Source organism: Paramormyrops kingsleyae, chromosome 22 (genome assembly GCF_048594095.1).
Source record: "Paramormyrops kingsleyae isolate MSU_618 chromosome 22, PKINGS_0.4, whole genome shotgun sequence".
NCBI lineage: Eukaryota > Metazoa > Chordata > Actinopteri > Osteoglossiformes > Mormyridae > Paramormyrops > Paramormyrops kingsleyae.
Window position 1 is genome coordinate 21382587 of NC_132818.1, and position 20331 is coordinate 21402917.

At 45.7% G+C, this 20331-nt stretch overlaps 4 protein-coding genes across 7 annotated transcripts; 3 read left to right on the plus strand and 1 right to left on the minus strand.

The window, feature by feature from the left end:
- The first annotated feature begins 78 nt into the window (after positions 1 to 78).
- dxo (decapping exoribonuclease) lies at positions 79 to 5300 on the plus strand. Of its 2 annotated transcripts, none has more exons than XM_023835703.2 (7): positions 79 to 172; positions 417 to 874; positions 1099 to 1325; positions 1500 to 1719; positions 1872 to 2007; positions 2115 to 2209; positions 2673 to 5300. In XM_023835703.2, exons 2-7 carry the CDS (start codon positions 426 to 428, stop codon positions 2785 to 2787), a joined length of 1242 nt encoding a protein of 413 aa, XP_023691471.1. In that variant the 5' UTR covers positions 79 to 172; positions 417 to 425; the 3' UTR covers positions 2788 to 5300. The 2 variants fall into 2 exon arrangements, with proteins under 2 accessions (XP_023691471.1, XP_023691472.1); XM_023835704.2 differs by having other exon boundaries at positions 129 to 274.
- Positions 3162 to 7416, minus strand: slc25a17l (solute carrier family 25 member 17-like). 2 transcript variants are annotated; one of them, XM_023835707.2, is made up of 10 exons: positions 7275 to 7416; positions 7095 to 7191; positions 6490 to 6550; positions 6261 to 6327; positions 5859 to 6013; positions 5631 to 5747; positions 4981 to 5126; positions 4796 to 4891; positions 4350 to 4432; positions 3162 to 4270 (listed from the first exon to the last, which is right to left on the minus strand). In XM_023835707.2, the coding sequence occupies exons 2-10, from the start codon at positions 7167 to 7169 to the stop codon at positions 4123 to 4125; spliced, it is 948 nt and encodes a 315-aa protein (XP_023691475.1). In that variant the 5' UTR covers positions 7170 to 7191; positions 7275 to 7416; the 3' UTR covers positions 3162 to 4122. The 2 variants fall into 2 exon arrangements, with proteins under 2 accessions (XP_023691475.1, XP_023691473.1); XM_023835705.2 differs by having other exon boundaries at positions 7095 to 7415.
- A 585-nt stretch (positions 7417 to 8001) lies between these two features.
- Positions 8002 to 12387, plus strand: anks4b (ankyrin repeat and sterile alpha motif domain containing 4B). The gene is made up of 2 exons (XM_023835702.2): positions 8002 to 8502; positions 10924 to 12387. Exons 1-2 carry the CDS (start codon positions 8162 to 8164, stop codon positions 12056 to 12058), a joined length of 1476 nt encoding a protein of 491 aa, XP_023691470.2. The 5' UTR covers positions 8002 to 8161; the 3' UTR covers positions 12059 to 12387.
- A 1186-nt stretch (positions 12388 to 13573) lies between these two features.
- On the plus strand, positions 13574 to 20326 carry LOC111855998 (kelch-like protein 24). 2 transcript variants are annotated; one of them, XM_023835585.2, is made up of 11 exons: positions 13574 to 13739; positions 15195 to 15477; positions 16300 to 16626; positions 16780 to 16923; positions 17059 to 17245; positions 17339 to 17485; positions 17561 to 17689; positions 17877 to 18053; positions 18132 to 18278; positions 18634 to 18799; positions 19281 to 20326. In XM_023835585.2, the coding sequence occupies exons 2-11, from the start codon at positions 15229 to 15231 to the stop codon at positions 19447 to 19449; spliced, it is 1842 nt and encodes a 613-aa protein (XP_023691353.1). In that variant the 5' UTR covers positions 13574 to 13739; positions 15195 to 15228; the 3' UTR covers positions 19450 to 20326. The 2 variants fall into 2 exon arrangements, with proteins under 2 accessions (XP_023691353.1, XP_023691354.1); XM_023835586.2 differs by having other exon boundaries at positions 15251 to 15477.
- Positions 20327 to 20331: the final 5 nt, after the last annotated feature.

Here is a 20331-nt window from a genome sequence, read left to right on the forward strand (position 1 = left end):
GGAGCTTTTATGTCCGGTTGAGCCTAAAAATGTAACGCCGAGCTCGTCGACCTAACAATTTCCATGCTCCAAACGCTAGGCGGCGACACCGCGTCACTTTACCATAACCAGGAACCGGAAGTTTTTTTTGCTAGCGTGTATTTTGTTGTAGGCTGAGTTGTTGCTGCTGCAGGTATGAATTATTTTATATTTTTCTGTCAGCTTTAGAAAACCGCATTAAATGCTCGGAAAGTTGACCTGTCTACAGTTCGTGGATTATTAATACCTCTCAAAGGTAGTTAAGAAAATACAAACGACGAAATTGTACCAGAACGATATTTGTGCATTATTCTAAACTTTAGTTTCTTACTAAATAACTACACTGCCATATGAAAGTCTTTTAGTCTGATTGTGGTTGTGTTTGTTAAACAACACAGAAAAAAGACATGGAACACCATAACTATCGAAAGCAGTTACCGGATCATTATAATCACCGGTTACCGCACAGAAGACTTCAAGATGAACCTGGGGGCGAGTCTGATGAACGACATAAACGCCTGCGACGCGACCAAGACGTGGGTGTTACTGCTGCCGTATCCGAACATCCTCCGTTCCTGAGCACAAGGCGACACTTGTACGAAAGAGACTTTCCTCTATACAAACAACCTGTGGAAGTGGGACACTTTTCTCTAGATGCCAAACGCCGTTTTTTCAACGATGACAGACAGCTGCGATATTATATCCATCCGGACAGACACCCGAATTTCCATCTCCGTGATGGGTACCGTGACCGGTACATCAAGAGAGATGAGGGGGTGAAGGAAAAACTGGACCACCTTCTCAGGTGGATTTTGGCAAACAAATCAAAAGTCCAGATCCAAGCGGCTTCATCACAGTAGGTGACAGTAATTTGGGATTACTTCTGCCCTAAGTTAAGATTCGTGGATTTTAGGACCCGTTATACAAATAGAAGAAATACAAGTGAAATCGCAAATAAAGGATAGCAATGTACATATAACTATTCGCATTCAAGACATTACAGTATCTGTTCATTGTAAATGTTTGTGTTGTAATCATCAGTAATGAAATCCACCCCCACCCCGCATCGTTTGCCCCTAGGGAGCTGAACGTGGATGTGGTCACGTGGCGGGGTCACCTGACCAAGCTGCTGACCACGCCCTACGAGACACGTGAGGGCTGGCTGCTGGCGGTGACGCGCTTTCGCGGCACGCTGTACATCAGCGAGGTGGAGACCGAGGCGGATCAGCGCAGCCGGGAGAGCCGCACCCAGAGGCTCGAAGAGATGATGTACTGGGGGTACAAGTTTGAGCAGTACATCTGTGCAGGTACCACAGCGCCCTCTCTGGCGGTGGTGTGCTGGTGACTGTGTCCAGGTTCAAGTGTGGTCCCAGATCTATTTCTGTGTTTTTAATTACCCTCATTTGACCATTAAAAATATATTTTTTTAAAAACCCACAGATGACATCTTTTTTTGTGTGTCCGCTGTTCTTTCCTATAAGACGGAGCTCAGAATCGGCCTGATCCTGGCGGAGTAGTGAACACGAACGAGGCTTTCTGCACCGTCATCCAGACGCGTCTTGCAGGGCACAAGCTTTTGTTCTCTGGGGAGGTGGACTGCAGGGACGGAGACCCTCGGGCCCCAGTGGCTCCTGGCTGCTACGTTGAACTGAAGACCTCTGCTGAAATCTGCACTCCAAAGCAGCACAGCAATTTCCTCAGGTCTGACGATAAGGAGTGAAATTAACAGTAACTGGGACTACTTCAGATTAGCTTTAATTGTTGTCTGGTTGAGAAGGGTCTCATTTAAAAATGGCTTCTTGCAGACCAGACTTTTTGTCTCCTTGTGTAACTTGGTGGCTTTTGTCGTTCAGGTACAAACTTCTAAAATGGTGGGCTCAATCCTTCCTACCTGGAGTCCCCAGAATCGTCGCTGGTTTCCGTGACAATGACGGAATTGTGGTTTCCGTGGATACCTTCCACACCTCCAAAATATCCCAGCTTATAAAGGTGAGTCCAGGCGACTTTCTGATATCCCCTGCGGCCATGTGACAGCTAGACCTCAGTGTGCCAGAGTGATATCAGAGTAAATCCCATCCATTTTCCTGACACTTCAGAGTGAAGAGAACTGCTGGAAGCCGACTGTGTGCATGAACTTCTGCGCCGAATTCCTGTCATTTGCCAAAACAGTGGCAACTGAAGATGATCCTGAGTGAGTAGAAGTGTATTTATATCTGTCTGGGAATTACTGATTTTTATTGACTATTATTTGGTTAACAAACAGTCTGAAAGCATTTGCATACTTGATATGTGCCGGATCTCCCACAAAATACCATATTTTGAGATGTGTGAGGCCACCGTTTTACTTTTAAGTGGTTCTGGCATTTTAACAGTTTTGTATCTTCATCGTCGCCTCATTTCTGTGCCTTTATACCTTCAATGTGATGGAGCTCCATTCGTTTTTTTCCATTCATTCATTTTTTGGTGTGCAAGATTGTCACTCCCTCCAGTTTCTTTTATTTGTCATTAATACTAATTAAAGGGTCTAAACCAAATTAATCAAGAGACAATAAGACAGGGTCAGAAAGTACTGAATGGACAGCTGTAAGGAAGAGTAATTTTAGCTTGACGTGACCTTAGCAATGGTGACAGAGGTGGTCTGTCCTCCTCCTCAGGGTGGTCTACCTCTTCTCCTGGGACCCTAACAGAGATGTCACCTACTCCATCCACCGGAATTCACAGTACACCTTCCTCACGGACTGGTACGTGAGAGAACTGACGCACATGTGACTGAAGGCAGCCCCCATGCCCGGCGGACACAGCAGATATTCATCCAGGCTGACTGCATTTCCACCATACTGACTGACTGGCAGCCTTGGAGTTACATTCATTGGGGGGGGGGGGAGGGCACGAGGTGTTAAATACTGTATTTTAACACCCTTTTAATCCAGTATAGTACAATCTTGTAAAATTGGAAAGGGTCATTTTAATCAATATTATTATGCGCTTTGGGCTGTGCCACGTGTTTGTGACTGAGGATAAACATTTCAGATTTACTAAAATTTTACCAGTCAGCAAGTGAAGTACATTGTGTACTGTAATTGTAGCAGTAATCCATGACATATCAAATGCAGGGAATAAATTATAATAGAGGTAAGCAGGAGTTAGTCATGTCTAAATTTTAATAGTGTTTTTCCCACCACAAGTATTATTGTCATGCATAATTTTACAGCTTCGTCAAAAAAATCATTATTCATTTAAAAGACTTTTAATATTCCCCAATAAGTTACTTTCAACAAAGTTAATTTAATTTAGTAAAAATCATAGAAAAAATTATCAGTTCTGCACTAATACAATACGATTAAGGGTTGGTTATACTAGGGGTGTAAGTGCTGAGGAGTTTACTGTGTGCAGGTACCACAGCGCCCCCTCTGGCAATGGGGTGCCAGCGACTGATACCTCAGCTGTAACACATGACAGTCCTCATCTATGTAAACTGGTCTGTGCGCAGTGCTAGTGGTCAGCAAATGGCATTAGACTATCCCAACACTGCTGCACGTTGCCAACACCAAAGATTTATCATTAAACCCTGCTAATGCTAAAATACAGACATGGTAAACAAAACTCAAACTGGCATTTGCACGGCTAACATCTAACAGGTCTTTCTGGTTACCAGTTCCAGAGCGACGTATGTTTGTAGTACAGTAAAATGTTAAGTACCTTGAGTGATCACAGTGTATAACGAGCAGCCGCTGTTGTTGCTGCGATTAGTCAACGCGATAACAGTCCGTCCTGGTGTCAGAGGGAGTTCGCCATTAATGGTTATTGGTTTCCTAATGGAAAGCGTCCTCGCTGGGTCCGTTTGCTCATGCTAACTATGTTTCTGCACCCATCCCGCACTACGGGACTCGGGTACCAAGTCAGAAATCGACTCATCGCCTGTGAGAAAGTTCGCTACATTCGAATCCGTGCCGATTTCCCCTGCCTGTGTCCTCAGAGGCCTTTCATGGATGGCTATCGAAAGCGCCTCAGATTCAGTGCAGCAATGGAGTAAAGACTGTGAAACGGGGGTGTCTGCGCGTGCGATGAGAGATGGAGGTGGCAGTCAGGCCCGCTATCCTAGACTCAGTGCTTGAGCTTGCGCTTCAGGCCCATGACCTTGAAGGTGGCGCCGGTGATCTTCTCGTACACCACAAACATCAACGCCGCCGTCAGCACCGTCTGCAGCAGTTTGGCCTCCAGCCCTTTGTACAAGCCGAGGATGCCGTGTCTCCTGAATGACGGGGCAGAGAAGGGGCATTACAGCTGGCCAGCACCAACTCACAGACGGGGTGGGAGGCTTGGAGACTTACCTGATCCTGTGCATCAGCAGGGTCACCACATTGCCTAGGCTTCCCATAAAACCACTCTGCTTGTTTCCTTTGTACTGGCCAAACTGGGACGGAAAGTCAGTAGTGAGTGAAGCACCTGTGATTAAAACGCTAACTCGCAGAAGGAGTGGACTAAGATTTTGCTTTCTCAAGAATGCAAAAAATTGCCGATATCTCAAATCTGGACCTCTGTTCCAAATCCAGGCCTTGTTTTCAGTTCTCCCAGGGAGTTACTTTGATACTTACTGATTCTGATTGGCCACAGAGGCTTCACACCTGGCTCACAGGTAAAGGGAGGCTGGAAAACCAGGAGTGCTCGGCCATTGGGGACCGTGATTTGAACAGCCCTGCCATATATAGTCAAGACACAAAGACATGTGGCCCGATTTTGGAAGCGCACAGAAATGCAAAAAGGGCGTGACAGTTACCCTCAAGATTGCTTGGACGGTCTGGAGTGGGTAGGTGCCTGAGGTGGCGATAGCTTTGGCCAGCGCGCCGATCAGAAACACCTCCATGGAGGATATCTGAGGGAGAGGATCAGCACGCAGCCTGACTGGGTGAGCTCACACACGAAGCTATGAGGGGCAGCTGGGAGAACTGGGAAGGAACCTACCTTTCTTCCTCCGTGGCCCGCTCTCCTCTTCATAGCCTCGTAGAACATGAACTGCACGGCTGGGTTAAACACCAGCACCAGCGAAGGCAGAGTGCCATTCCAAAGAGAAGACACGCCCTCCTTGGCCACGATCTGGGAGAACGCATCTAGAACACAGAAACAGATGCCCAGTCATCATCTGGCATCATCATCATCAAAGAGCTGCATGTTAGTACTCCTGCACACCCAACAGATTCAACATCTAGTTCTCATTTTTCTAGATCTTGTGGGTATAATTTAGTATAGGTAACATACAAGTTAAATAAAGTGTATTTAATCAATTTCAGTGCCATGATCTTTAATGTCTGTTAGGTTAAATCTCACACTAGAGACCAAGAGTTTTATTTGATTTAATTACATTCGGTTGGTCCGTCGTCAAAAGTTAGAAGTACAGGAAATGGATGGATTTTTATAGCCACTGAAACAGTCCAGTTGAAATTAGCCTTAATAAGCTGTCATACATTAGGTGCCAGTAGGGCTTGACAATGGAAAACTCAACTTCAGAACACATTTTAGGCGACGTGCAGCTGTCAAATGAGCCAAACATGAACCTGAAGTTCTGGCTTATTCCACATTCCCTTTCCTGCCTTTGGGAGCTCCGATGCACTGACCAAAGATGCCCTTATAGTGGGTTTGGTGCAAGTCCTCGCTGCGGAACTTCGCCCCCTGGAGCTTGAGCCGAGTATTGACCACCCACATGGGAGTAGTCAGGAGCACGTTCACTACCCCTAGAGAAGCACCAAAGAAATGCTACAGCTCAGTCCATTGGCCAATAATTTGACCTGCTCTATGTGGCTTTCAGCCACTCATACTTAGGGTGCGAGTGTCAGGCCTCGAACCTGAGATGAAGCCCATCAGCAGGTCTTTTCCAGGCCTCGATTTTTCCCCACTCGGCACCCACACTCTCTTCAGGGTGTTGAATGTGTAGAAGTAGACAAAGTTAGAGCAGCAGAGGCTGGAAATGACTGGGAACCAGCCCCGGTACAGAGAGCATCTGGAAAGAGATCAATCATCACCATCATACTGTCATCTACAAATTCTAGAACCCGGCTGCCACAGATTCTCCATTTTAAAAGGAAGTCAGCTGAAGGCCTGGACTAGCACTGTGAAAAATGACTCACTTAGGGTGCATGCTTGTCAGCCAGTGAGGACAATAAGGATGAGAAAAGCTTCAGTCAAAGGTATCAGAGAAGCTTAACATATCGACTATGTTTCCCAGTGACATCTGAAGCTCTACTTACATTCCTTCTTCCTTTGCTATCTCTGCGATGATGACTGGAGTTGATTTAGATTTTCTGTTCTCATCCACTGAAACAAATTGTCAATGAAGGCCAGTACATTAGAAAATTCCTCAAATACTTATGTTTCTCTGCATTACAGGTATGTGTGCCGGATAGAGAAGCAGATATGCTGGTTTATAAATAAATCCCAGTTTTCTGCCCTAGACCTGTACACGATTGCTACTCTCACCTTGCAACCGGATCCTGGCCGTATCCAAGGGGAAGAACACGGTCATTGCGGTCACACTCCCCTACACACAAAACAAATTAAAAAAAATAATTCAAGAGGCTGCATAATTGCAAAACGATAAAGGTAACGCATATTCACAGTCCGATTCATTGCAAGACACACCATTCCCAATTCACATGCCAGAAAACTGATGAGTAATACAATCCTTTCTATTTTCATATATAACGACCGGAGCGAGGGCGTTAATATATCTATACCTTGGGGCCGGGTGGGGCTCCGGTCTGAATATTTTTCACATTGCATAAACCGGAAGAGAATATAAACGATTTGTCAATTTATGATGCGTTTCCACGAATCCACTGGAACTGCTCTATAAACCCCAGGTTGATAAACCCTGATTCAAGTTAACTTCAGAAGACTTTTAAACAAATTTAAACAAACTATGTATAATCTCTAGTGCAAAATACAAATAAGAGGTGAACTTAAACAAGCATAACTGTTCTCCTATTTGCACTTAGACGGGGTAGTTAACGGAGCAGCGGTAGACGTAGCAGGTTCCTTGCAGTAGTTACGTAATTAGCGTTTCCCAGTTAAATTCATCTTACCATTGCACCTGCAACAGCGTGTACCAGCGTCTCGTAAGACAGCAGGCCGACCGCTCCGCCGGCGTTGTGGGACATTTCAAACTTCGGCTGACAGGATCCGAAAAAAGCAGGAAGATGTCAGATTAGGCTACTGCTGTTAGAGATGTACCTGGCAACCTAATGCAATGTCTACAACGTGACCTGGCAAAACATATCAAGACCCCTTGAAACAGGACTTCTCGCAGTGACACCGGCACTTGTTTAGAACAACAGGATGGGCGATTAGCAGGTTGATGGTTCTTTCTCGGTGGGATGCGAGACAACAGTCAAACATCAGCGCCACCTACTTTACGGAGGCTGCAATGACAAGAAGGAAGCAGCCTTTTATTAGGGGTCCAAGCAGCGACAGCGGGTGGATCCCTATTGTTTTTACATTAATTTAACTGAGAAATACGTCATTCCTTTAAAACACTAGAACAGTGGGCACCGGCTTAAATCCGGATAGGTCGCAAAAAAAAATTTCCGACGTAGTGAACCTTGGATTTTTATTGCTGGTGGAATTTGGCGCTCTTGGAAAATATATAGTCGGGGACCCCCTACACTAAAATGAAACACAATATTAAATTAATGTATCGTCACATTGACTTTTTGTACTTTAAAATACGTTTATAAACTGGAAAAGCATACAACTAACAATAAAATATTCTGGCTGTTAATATAGGCCTAAAAGTTTCATGTGCGTATGAGAGTTGGAGGTATGCGTTTGATTTTTCTGCACATAGTTACTATAGATACGGTAAAGGCAAACTGTCTTATTATTACGCTAATCCGGAATTTACATTTGATAAATTAGTATGTTGCCACCGTAATAACATGGTTTTAAATATCTCCAATAGAAAAGTATTTCCTTATACATTATTATACCGTGTGTGATTGGTATACATTTTAGTAATTCGGAAAATAGGCGCTTGTATTTAAGGTATTAATATTCTTGGGATTGAAACCACCCTCTTTGCTGATCGGTCCATAAGGAGTCCTTAAAGAAAGTCCATCTGAACTTTGCTGTCTGTTTATGACTCTGTGTGTCAATGACGTGCCTTCCAGCTATTTCATATCCCAGATTACGTGCCCTTTTTTCCCACCGGAGTGCAGAAAGAGACAGGCCGTGCCAACATTGCCCGCTGCTGTTTCTTTTTGTACCGCAAATACTTTTCTGCTTCTTTAATTTTCTGATAGCATATTTCAGTTTTTCAAAAACAACAGCGATTATGTCAAGATACCATAAAGCCGCGATTGATGGCTATCAGGATCTGCTGAAGGAAGCCACCACGAGAGATCTGAACACGCCAGACGAGGACGGGATGACGCCGACGCTCTGGGCAGCTTTTCACGGACACATTGAGGCTCTTCAGCTTATATGTAGCCGGCGGTGAGCATTTTACTCCACCAGTCAACTCAACCACCCACCAAATACGCGATGTCAAAATAAAATACCTGTCGAAACTTCCAGCAGAAATCAAGTAACGCATTCGAACGAGTTTTAATATAATTCTAGTTGGTTCCTGACACAACGCTTAATATCTTCAAGTCGTGAGAAAATTAGGTAAATATGACTTTACGTTCACAGTAATTGGCCCATTTATACCACACACAAGAGATTTAGACTTACAGCGCATTTGACCAATTAAGGTAGCCTATATAAAAACGTATTAATACAAATGTAAACTGTACAGCTATGAAGAAAACTTTACAATTGTGTGCCGATAAGAAGAAAATTAACTCGTATTTTTAGATTGTTTTAAATTACTAGATAAACCTATAGAAGCGTTTATGCTGTGCGCGATCTCGTAAACGGGCTATCGGAAATTTATAAGGCTTCCGGCTAAGTTGTATGTTTACTGATCGTATATGAATATATTGCACATATTATCCCCTCCCATTTTTAAATCGGGAGCATTTCCTGTAGAACTCATTGATTGTAGAAAGTGTAAAAGAAAAAGCATTTCTACTCAAACTAAATGATGGAAATCTGTGTATATTTCATCGCCTTTTTCTATATTCTCTCCAGTCTGGAGTCGCGTTAACTATTTATTTCTGTTTCTACATCTTGCCACTTATTACACATATTTCGTAATGTGGTTTATTTTAGTGGCGCTGGATAAATAAGTAATTTTGCGGAATTTACATTGTTGTAGTCTTCATCAGGGTAAACAATTATTCAGATTATCGCGTTCTGTTGTGTTCCTATATGCAATAATTTTACCGCATTACGAAATTCCCATGAGCGATGCCAATTCACCAATTAACGAAACGTCATGCATACTAACAACAAACGGGCCCCTTCATTTTCAAACAATACGTTTTCCTTCCGTTAAAAATTTGAGGGTCTCAATTTTCATCATTACTCCGGAGTAAACAATGCTTATGTACAAAAACCTTAGTGTAAATGTTTTAGCATTTTATATTGTAATAATTGGTAAGTGGTTTATCAGCAGAAAAACAATTAGTCAAAAGCTTTTCTATATATCTAAGCTTGAGTAGGAAAATACTTTTTATATCTTACAAATCTGGTTTTAAATCATTTGCTAACCATCGTTAAACGGATGTTTTTCCATCTGTTCTTGTTTATGGGTAGTTTTATGATTCTTGTGATGGATATGCAGAAGTGGACTTTCATCTTTAATAGCTCACCAATTAACAAGTCCCATCACATTCCACAGACATGCAGAATTCCAGAATCCCACCATTATGTTTCCAGATATGCAGTCCGTGATATAACCACAGATCGTTAATTTTGCTTTCTTTTCCTCTCTATTAGTTTAGAGTTTTTCTCTATTAGTCATTAATCAAAACTAGTACAGAATCAAAAATGCTCAGGGTAAACATCTATAAAATTTTACTGGTACATCAGCCAAATATTTGACTGGTCCCAGGATGATGGTTATTGCTCTCTTTCTATTGGTCCTTTTTGTTGACTTAGTCTCTCTCTACAAAGTCCTTCTATACTTTCAGCCGGTAGAATATGCTACCAGTGCCCACCAGTTTCATTTTCACTTTGCTCTTTGTCACCATTCTTAATGGTAGCAGGCCCACAGGATAAATTCCTTCTCCGCTTATATATATAAGATGTGTTATGCATTAAACAGAAATGTTATGTAATTCATTTACACTGTGAGGAAAAAGCACCAATTTGTACCTTTGAGGGTACAATTACTTGTTACTGGGGCTGTACCCTCAAGGGTCTGCCAATTGTAGCCTCAGCTGTAGGTAAGTGTACCTTTTAGTCTAATTTAAGGTGCAGAAATGGACTCTGAGGAACATTTTTGTACCATTGGTGTACATTAATGTTGTTTGTACCTTAGGGAACAAATTCTATATCAGGGCTGTACTCCTTTTTTCTGACAGTATATTGTTGTGCACATTGCTCACATTGCTCATTTAATTATATATGCACTGTTGTGCTTATTTTGCTTAATCATAGGGGTAACAGCTGGGTGGCCCCGCTGCCTTTTAGTCCTGAGACAAATCCTTAACTTCTACTCTGACTGCTGCTAGAAAACATTTTGCTTCTGTAGCTCAGCTTTCAGTCTGCTTACTGCTCTCTCTCTCTCTCTCTCTCTCTCTCTCACTCTCTCGCTCTCTCTCTCTCTCTCTCTCTCTCTGTGGGTTAAGCTTATCTCTCTGACTCTAGCTTTGCAGCTCCATGAGTCCCAATTCCTGCTACTTTGACTGAATGTGCAAGTAGTTAGTACGTAAACATCATGAGGTGTCACTGGTAGGAATATTTCCCTTATTCTGTTTTCATTAATCACAGTAACCATATTTGATGTCTGTGCTCCTACTGTTGTAGGGGAGACCCTAACAGGAGCGACATCTGGGGAAACACCTCCCTGCACCACGCTGCTAGAAACGGTCACCTGCACATTGTGAGCTTCTTGGTGAGCTTCGGGGCCAACCTCTTCGCTCTGGACAATGACTTTCACACCGCCATGGATGTGGCTGCATCACGAGACCACATGGACTGCGTGCGTTTTCTAGATGACGCCGCCTCGCGACAGACCAGCCAGAACGCCAAGAAGGTGGCCTCTCTGAAGAAGCAAGCCACCAAGGAGGCAGAGAAGCGAGTGAAGATGTGTGAGGAGGTGAAGAAGAGGCACCAGAATAAGATGGACAAGATGCACCGAGGCTCGGTCTCGGAGGGCAGCGTAGGGTTCTCTGTCAGCACCGGCACCGTCGGCAGGGCTAACGAGCAGTTCTCCAAGCTGATCGCCTCAGACACTTCAGGATCCCTGACTGCCCGTGTCAAGGGAACCCTGCAGCGCAAGTTTGGCAGTAAGAAGGAAAAATCTGGCACAATACAGCAAGGTCATGGCAACGTTATTTTCGTCAAGCAGGAGAACGGCACAGCGGAGACGCCTGACTTTCTAGGCGTTTTCGCCGAGCAGGATGAAATCAATGATGAAGAAGGTGGAGATGGTGGAACAGAGGGATTTCAGGATGAAGAAGATAATGATGATTCTGGACAAACTAAAGAGTCCATATTCAGGAGACCTGGCCTAGGACAAATGGTCTTCAGGAAGAACTTTTCCATGGAGATGGGCCTGGAGCCAGAAGACTTCTCTAGCGGGACTTCAGAAGAAGTAGGCTTCCGGATCCGTGAGGAGCTCTTCCAGACCACAGTGGAGGAAGCCTTTGAGGAGGAAGTGGACAGCTCTGTGCCATGGAATGAGGATGACATCAACCTGGATGAGGAGGATGAGGAGACCTCACCATTGGCTGCCTTCTTGGCCTCCATCAACCTGGTGGACTTCGCCCCGGTGTTTACCCGCGAACAGCTGGACCTGCAGGCCCTCACACTCTGCTCAGATGATGACCTGAAGGGAATCCACATCCAGCTGGGCCCTCGCAAGAAGATCATGGAGGCTGTGGCTCGCAGGAAGGACGTCCTGAACAAAACGTGCATCATAAAGGACAGTCCGCTGTGAGTAGAGCGATGAGAAAGCTGACGTGACTGTAGCACGAAGTCGCACAGCAGACTGTTCCGCTGCTTCTCTTGGGAAACTCTCCTATTCATCTTGTGCTGTTTCTTTGCAATCAAAAAAATTCTCAGTAGTGTTATTAGGGGTCTTATATGGAAATATGAATCCCTGCTTATTCTGCAAATTTTTGATTTTGAAGCAACCAAAAATAAAAACAAAATAAAAAAAACTCATGTTTGAGTGACTGTGTAAATGCACCCAATTAATTCTCTGTGGCTGAACATATTCACTTGTTTTATAATTCCTTAGAAAAATAATAATAAATTATTATTGTTTCATTGTTTCATCTTATTAAATTGACGGTAAGTTAAGGTGTATGTATTATGTGCATTTTCTGATGAGAACAACCTTATATCTGCACTGTGCTTTTACTGTGTATTCAACTTTATGTTAATGACGTGAAAATACAATATAAATTAAGGAAGTAAACTGGTAAGTGTCGATAAAACCACATCGTCTGTTTCAGGCTGTTTGCTAATGAGCTGCTTTATTGAATGACTGCAGCGAGGCGGACGATTTGACAATGAGGGCTTGTTTGGCGAAATCATTAAACTGGGACCTAGTTTTGAGCCATTATCCTGGTCTGCTGGTTCTTTTGAGACAGCGGACATTGCAGAAACCTCAGTTACCTTCCGCCATGTAAAATCCCATGTCCATGTGTAGCCGTATTTTCACCCCAGTGAAACTGTGTTTCAATGAATGTATAAATGAACAGATTATCACTCAGCATATGACATCTTTCTGCAAATTTCATTGCATAATTACAGTGTGCAAAATTAATGCACCCTGTTAATTAGTACTTTGTGAGATATCCTTTGCCACATATCATAATTTCCAAACATACCTTTTAAATGTCATCATTTTTGCTTTTGAACTTCACGCTATTCTAGAACTACTATAGCTATTATTAAGTTCTCAGATCTGCAATAATTTTCAAGTCTGGAAATTGAAAGAGAAAATAATACCTCACATGCTATAAGATGAATTTACTGACACATTTTACATTAATGTATCTGCAATAAACAACCTCTTTTGAATTTCAGTTTCCTGGTTATGGGAGATTTGCTTATATTGTTTGCTGATCTCCGTTTATATCAATCCATCCTTACATGGGAAAAATATGTCCTATGTCGCACTGTTTTGCAAGCCAAAAAACATAAATTAATTCCCATGCTACGGTGCTTGGTAGCAGTTCACTTTCCATAAATCATATTCATAAGCATATCGATCTAAAAAGCTCCAGCTCTTGTACACAGCTTAGTAGCTTAGCACAGTGTTTAGACATGATCATAGAAGAGAGGTCATTATTATGTTAGAATCGGCTACACTTTTACCGGGATCTGTAATGGTTTTAATGGTAAACCTCGCGGGGTTTTTTTTAATACAAGCTCATTGACCACTCCAAGACACTAGGCGGCGACAGTGTTCACAAACATTGTCACTATATAAATCCGACAGGATTACATCAACGAAGAAGAGGAAGAGGTGGAGGAAAAGTAGTAGTAACCGTTGGAAGAATCCGAGTAGGGGGTGGAGGAGAAGAAAGATGAAATGTTGTCAACGGTAACCGATAAATAACATGACATTGGGTGTACGAAGTAACTCTTCGGATTGATCGGGAAATGCGGTAAGGGGAAGGCGACGAGAGCAGAGCCTGGTTTATGTGTTGTTGCGTGCATCGACTGCAGTTTCGGCACTTGGGGAAATGCAGGAAAAGTAGCGACATGGGCATGTGGATTGTGGATACGCCAGGGGCTTCGGACTAGCCAGTATTGTGCAAACAGCTGAGGCAAAGGTCGTTATGGCAAAGGCAATATGTTTTTTTATGTTGCATGTTACGGTACAACACATAATTAGGGCTGCAGAAAACCGATGATTAATTATAAATGATTAATTATATGTTCAGGCGATCAAGTAATAGATCAGTTGGGCCAAAGCGCATGGTATAATGCAAAGTGTAATTGCTTATTTTAGAAAAAAAAACATCTGGAGGTATTTTAAGTCACAGTTGTAATAAAGACTTTATACAGTGGAGCGCACCTTGTAGTGTGATAGTACACGAAGTCCACACGCCTGACACGCCTCGGTTTGGGTACAGCAGGGAAACTGAAATTAGGAACCGTTATAAACCAAACATGAGGCATTGTGTCTCAAACTGGTACAAAAAGTAATTTGTACGCGAAAATAAACGCAACAATAATGATGAACAAAATCCCGAATCTTTACTACTGAGTATGGTCTTACACCTGTGGCGATTAGACATTCCACTTTAGGCATATTGATTCAGGGAGGCCAATGAGGGACACACGGGAGGGGGTGGGTGCTGCTGGGCTTGGCCGGACTAATCCCCCCCGCTGGGGAAATGTCAGATTAGGGTTGGTTTCTAAAACACCGTCAAAACACCCTAACCGCAGTATATCTGAACAGTATAGCGGTATTAAAAATTAGACGCCGCAGTAAAACTTCTTGCCGGTTAATTTTACCGCCGCTAAATTGCGGAAAGACAATTTTCACTTTACAGAGGAAACCGCTGTCCACCCATATTTAGCGTGCTAACACTACATTAAGGGTCATAAGTGGTGATGTCATTATACGCAATTTACTCGGCAGACCACAAAAGTGCAACAAATCCAGGACAAAATTCCTTCAACTCAATTCAACTATTTATTTATTTGTTTGTTTGTTTTTACTGGTTATTGTTTCTGTTGCAATTTCGACTCCTACCGCTAGGGCGGGCACTGCTCCCCCCCCCACCCCACCGCCAAACAACGCGCATGGCGCCACCTAGGCTTCTACTGATTTGATGTTATATATTCATAAATATTAGATTGACAATAGGGGAGAAAAGAGAATTTTGAGTCTTACTCCTGCAAAAATGTGTTGACCTCCTACTTACATCTTTGCCATGTTCATTAAAGTATTCATTAGTCATCAGTTTTCCATTTAATTGTTATAAAAATATGGAAGTCCTTTGACACAACACTATAATCTTATATAGAGTACAGTGGCTATTTGTCAAGTTATTTTGACGATAAAATATGCACGAGCAGTAAGAATGTGTGAGTCACTGTTTTCATTTCAGGCGATTGCTCCCCTGTCCTCTGTGAAGACTGAAGATGGATGTTACCTCACCTGCAGCCCCCGTCTTGGCTTCTGCCTCGAGCCCTGGGGACCCAGGCCTACCCGGGACTCACCTGGACAGTGAGGACTATGTGTTTGTGGAAGCCAAGCATTCCAGTAAAGTGCTGGAGGGACTGAACAGCCTGCGACTCAACAAGGCCTTCTGTGATGTCACGCTGTGCTGCGGAGGTCAGGAGTTCCCCTGTCATCGCATCGTCCTGGCTTCCTTCAGCTCCTACTTTCAGGTAGACTGCGGAAGACTCGCCCGGGCGGCTGGCGTTACTCTGAGCCGCTGTGTGCGTAGGAGCTAGTTTGGCAGTACCGTCATTTTTGTTTTTCGGGGAACAAGATGCTGGGAAAGGTTGGGGGGTGGATTTCTGCCTTTTCAGTGATACAGGGTTAAGGTGTGGATGTTTCCCAGTTCTCCCAGTCCATTGATATAGGGATATGGTGTGATGCTTCCCAGTTCTCCCAGTCCAGTGATATAGGGTTAAGGTGTGGATGCTTCCCAGTTCTCCCAGTCCAGTGATATAGGGTTAAGGTGTGGATGCTTCCCAGTTCTCCCAGTCCAGTGATATAGGGTTAAGGTGTGGATGCTTCCCAATTCTCCCATTCCAGTGATATAGGGTTAAGGTGTGGATGCTTCCCAGTTCTCCCAGTCCAGTGATATAGGGTTAAGGTGTGGATGCTTCCCAGTTCTCCCAGTCCAGTGATATAGGGTTAAGGTGTGGATGCTTCCCAATTCTCCCATTCCAGTGATATAGGGTTAAGGTGTGGATGCTTCCCAGTTCTCCCAGTCCAGTGATATAGGGTTAAGGTGTGGATGCTTCCCAGTTCTCCCAGTCCAGTGATATAGGGTTAAGGTGTGGATGTTTCCCCAGTTCTCCCAGTCCAGTGATATAGGGTTAAGGTGTGGATGTTTCCCAGTTCTCCCAGTCCAGTGATATAGGGTTAAGGTGTGGATGTTTCCCAGTTCTCCCAGTCCAGTGATATAGGGTTAAGGTGTGGATGTTTCCCAGTTCTCCCAGTTCAGTGAGATAGGGTTAAATTATGGTTTCCCTTCCCAGGCCATGTTCTCCACCGACCTAATGGAGTCGAGACAGGATCGCGTGGCCATCAATGGGGTGGAGCCACAAATGATTGGCATGCTGGTGGACTATGCCTACACGGCCCAGGTGGTGATCTCCCGGGCCAATGTGCAGGCCCTGCTGGCGGCCGCCAACCTGCTGGACGTGCAGGCGGTGCGCGAGGCTTGCTGCGGCTTCATGGAGCGCCAGATGGACGAGGGCAACTGCGTGGGGATCCACTGCTTCGCCGAGGCGCACTCCTGCAGCCGGCTGGAGAAGTGTAGTATGGACTATATCCTGCAGCACTTCAGCGCCGTGTGCCACCAGGTAACCCAGGCTAATGCTCCTTAGCACGTCGCTAGGAGAGCCTGCGATGCCGGAGCCATAAGTGCAGCTGCTCTGATACAGGCCCTGAATAAGCAGCAGCTGTGGGTCATGCCTGATGTGTCGCACTCTGTGGGTGGGTGTGTGTCCGTCCAGGAGGAATTCCTATCCCTCTGTGCAGACAAGCTAACGGAAATCATCTCAAGCGACCACTTGAATGTGCCGAAGGAGGAGACCGTGTTTGAGGCGACCATGTTGTGGCTGAACAAGTGTGCCACCCGCAAGACGAGTTTCGAAAAGGTGAGCGGCAGCACTGACCCTCGGCCATCGCCGACCACCCGTAAGCGCTAACCAAGGCCGATAAGCGGCGACAGCCTCTGGCTTCATCACGTGTTCGTATGTGTTGATCATGTGACCTGCGATCACCTGACACAGGTGCTGGAGCACATTCGGCTGCCCCTAATGAGCCCCTACTACCTCCATGATGCGGTGGAGTCGCTCCCAGTGGTCCGAGAGTCCCTGCGGTGTCAGAGGCTAATCTCTGAGGCCAAAGACTACCTCCTGCTACAAGACCGTCGCGGAGAACTTTACAGCATGAGAGCCCGGCCTCGTCGGTCCACGGGTATGCACCTCCGGCTCGGCGACTGGTCTCGTCTCGTCTCGGCCCGTCTGCCGAGCTGCACGCAGAGGATAACCCCCGTCTGCTGGCCCACAGGGACGGCGGAGGTGATAGTGACTGTCGGGGGCGAGGATGACAAGGTGGTCCTCCGCAGTGTTGAAAGCTACGACCCCGTCACCAACCAGTGGAAGAGTCTGGCTTGCCTCCCCTTCGCTGTCAGCAAGCACGGTCTGGTGGCCTCGGGTGAGGATGCTCGCGGTCCGGCCATCTCCCCAGCGAGACCGATGCCCCCTGCTGACCGTCCCGCTCTGTCTCCAGGCTCCACGCTCTACCTGGCAGGGGGCGAGTTCCCCGACGGCTCGGCCAGCAGGGAGATGTGGCGCTACGACCCGTGCTTTGACTCCTGGCTGGAGATGGCTCCCATGAACGTGGCACGCTCTGAGCTGGGTGAGGGCTGCAGCTTCAGCTCCTGCTTGCCAAGGAGCGGATTGGTGTGTCGCCTCAATCACCTGATCTCGGCACTCATCTCTCGTTGGGCCTTGGCAGGATTTAGACTTTTCTTTCTGTGTAGATGCTCGTGACTCCAGGCAACATGGTCTCCATGGTGACACTCCCCCATCCCTCTCACCCACAGGCCTGGTCATGCTGGACGGCTTTGTGTTTGCCATTGGCGGCTGGGAGGGCCAGTCGAGGCTCGATTCGGTGGAATGTTATGACCCCCAGACTAATAGCTGGCAGTTCATGGAGTCTGTCAAGATGGCCGTCACCAGCCCGGCTGTGGTGGCCCTCGACGGGCTGCTCTATGTCACAGGTCGGCCATTGCCTTTTCGACAGTAGTAGCACAATGCTGTTTATTTGTTCGGTCGCACTAATTTTAATGGATTATCAGGGGGTGCCATCTTGGAGGATGGCGACGGCACGGACCTGACGCAGGTGTACAACCCTAAAACGTGCCTCTGGACCGAGGTGGCACCTATGCAGATCGCTCGCTCTGGGTCGGCCGCCTGCACGCTGAAGGGCAAGATCTACGTCATCGGTAAAGTCGGCAGGATCCACGGAGCATTCTTCTGTTTCTGATACGCTTGGGGAGTGTTTTGCACAATGCAGATGTTAGAGATACGAAGGGCATTACTGTCATGGTAGGACTGATTTGAGCACTTGCATGCAAATGTACTAATTGCGATAGCAGCATTCAGTTTGTTTAGTATGGTGAGAACATTAGCAGGACGTGCTAATTGTGATAGCTGCAATGTTAGCACTCTGTGCTGAATGTGATAATGGAGCGTTAGCACTGTACGCCAGCCAAGCTGGCAAAAACGTTAGCGCTGCGTGCTAAGCGTGATGACACCATTTGGCGAAGTCTACAGTCTCGTCTTTGGTTTTGCCGGCAGGGGGGTGGCATGCGTCCACCGAAAACACAGACAAGGTAGAGTACTATGATCCTCAGAGTAACCGGTGGACCATGTGTGCCCCGATGAAGGAGAGGCGCTACCGTCCAGGCGTGGCAGTGGTGGATGGCAAGATCTACGTGCTGGGTGGCGAAGAGGGTTGGGACAGGTGAGGGATGAGCAGGACGAATGATGCGTCCCATTTACCTCGGATGTTGGAAGTCGGAACTGAGGACGACGTCACACGCTATTTAAACGCGTTCCGGTACAGCAAGTTGTAAAGCCATTTAGCAATACCGGGTTTCAAAAAGCAAGATTTCTTGCTTAGCCGGATAACTTGTTACATTTAGCCCAGACTACCTTAAATCCGACAAGTTATCCGGCTATGCAAGAAATCCTGCTTTGTGGAACAGCCCTCTGCTTTCTGAAATAGGCCCCAATTCTAGCCTGGCTTTTTGTTATCAACTAATATTGCGAACAATGGCTAACACATTATGCAGTATTTTAAGCATAAAAACACCATAGCAACACATCCACAGATGGACGGTACTGTGTGTACGTCAAACTGCTGATTTAACGAGCCACAAAAGACATGCTAATGAACCTGTAGTTTTAATACCTTTAATACCCCCCCCCGCATCTCCACTCAGGTACCATGACACCATCGAGCGATACTGCGAGGAGACGGACACCTGGGAGATCGTGGGCGAGATGCCAACCAGCCGCAGCTGGCTCAGCTGTGCCTCGCTGCCTCTGAGGAAGGACGTGGGCGCTACCCGTCCAGACACGGCCCCCAACGCCACATTCTGTTTGGAATGAACGGCGCTCGGGCTGCAGCCAGAGCTGACCTCAGATCACCAGTCCCTTCCGCGGATCCTGCCCACGTGGACAGAGGGACACGCAGGTACTTCCTTGGTCCCAGCTCAGTCGTCCGACACCCGCAGACAGTCCACGTTTTTGTTACTCTCCCAGCGTGCCCGTATCAGGCATTTGGTGTTTCTGATTGGGAGGGAGCAAAAATGTGGACTGTCTGTGAGTCCCCAAGGACTGGGTTGGGAAACGCTGCCCAAGAGTGATATCCTGAACCAGGCGGGGGCTTGTGTGGAGCTCAGTCTTGCACTAATGTTCTGCCTAACATGGACTCTGAGGGGAGCGCCTCAGTCTGAGGAACCTTGTGTTGTATTGCAAATAATTTATTTTTAATGATTGTCATTAAGTGCAGCTCATTGATGGGGGGGGGGGGGCAGTAAAACAGGAAGAACTGTAGGTTTAAATTAGTTTGATTTGCTAGATGTCAACACACATCCAGGTAAACGTTTCTCTCCACATCACCGTACCCTTAGCCCACATCACCGTACCCTTAGCTCACATCACCGTACCCTTAGCTCATACAGTGGCACCTGATGTGAACACCATCCGGAGTCGTTTGCTTTTTTTTTAACATGCTGGCACATTGAGATCCATGCAGTGTGGAGCCTCTGTATTTAAGCTTTGAATGTTTATACGGTGTGACCGGCTCTCTCCTTTTCCAAAGAGGATTCCTTGGTAGTGTTTGTGCGGTATTAACGGTGACAATCTTCTTTAAGTGCTTTACAATAAAGTTTTACTGAGTCTGTATTGGGTACAAGGAGTTGGTGGTTAGCCTGTTTTTACATGTTGAAATGTATATTGAAGGAATAAAGGTGCTTTCTCCCTATACCT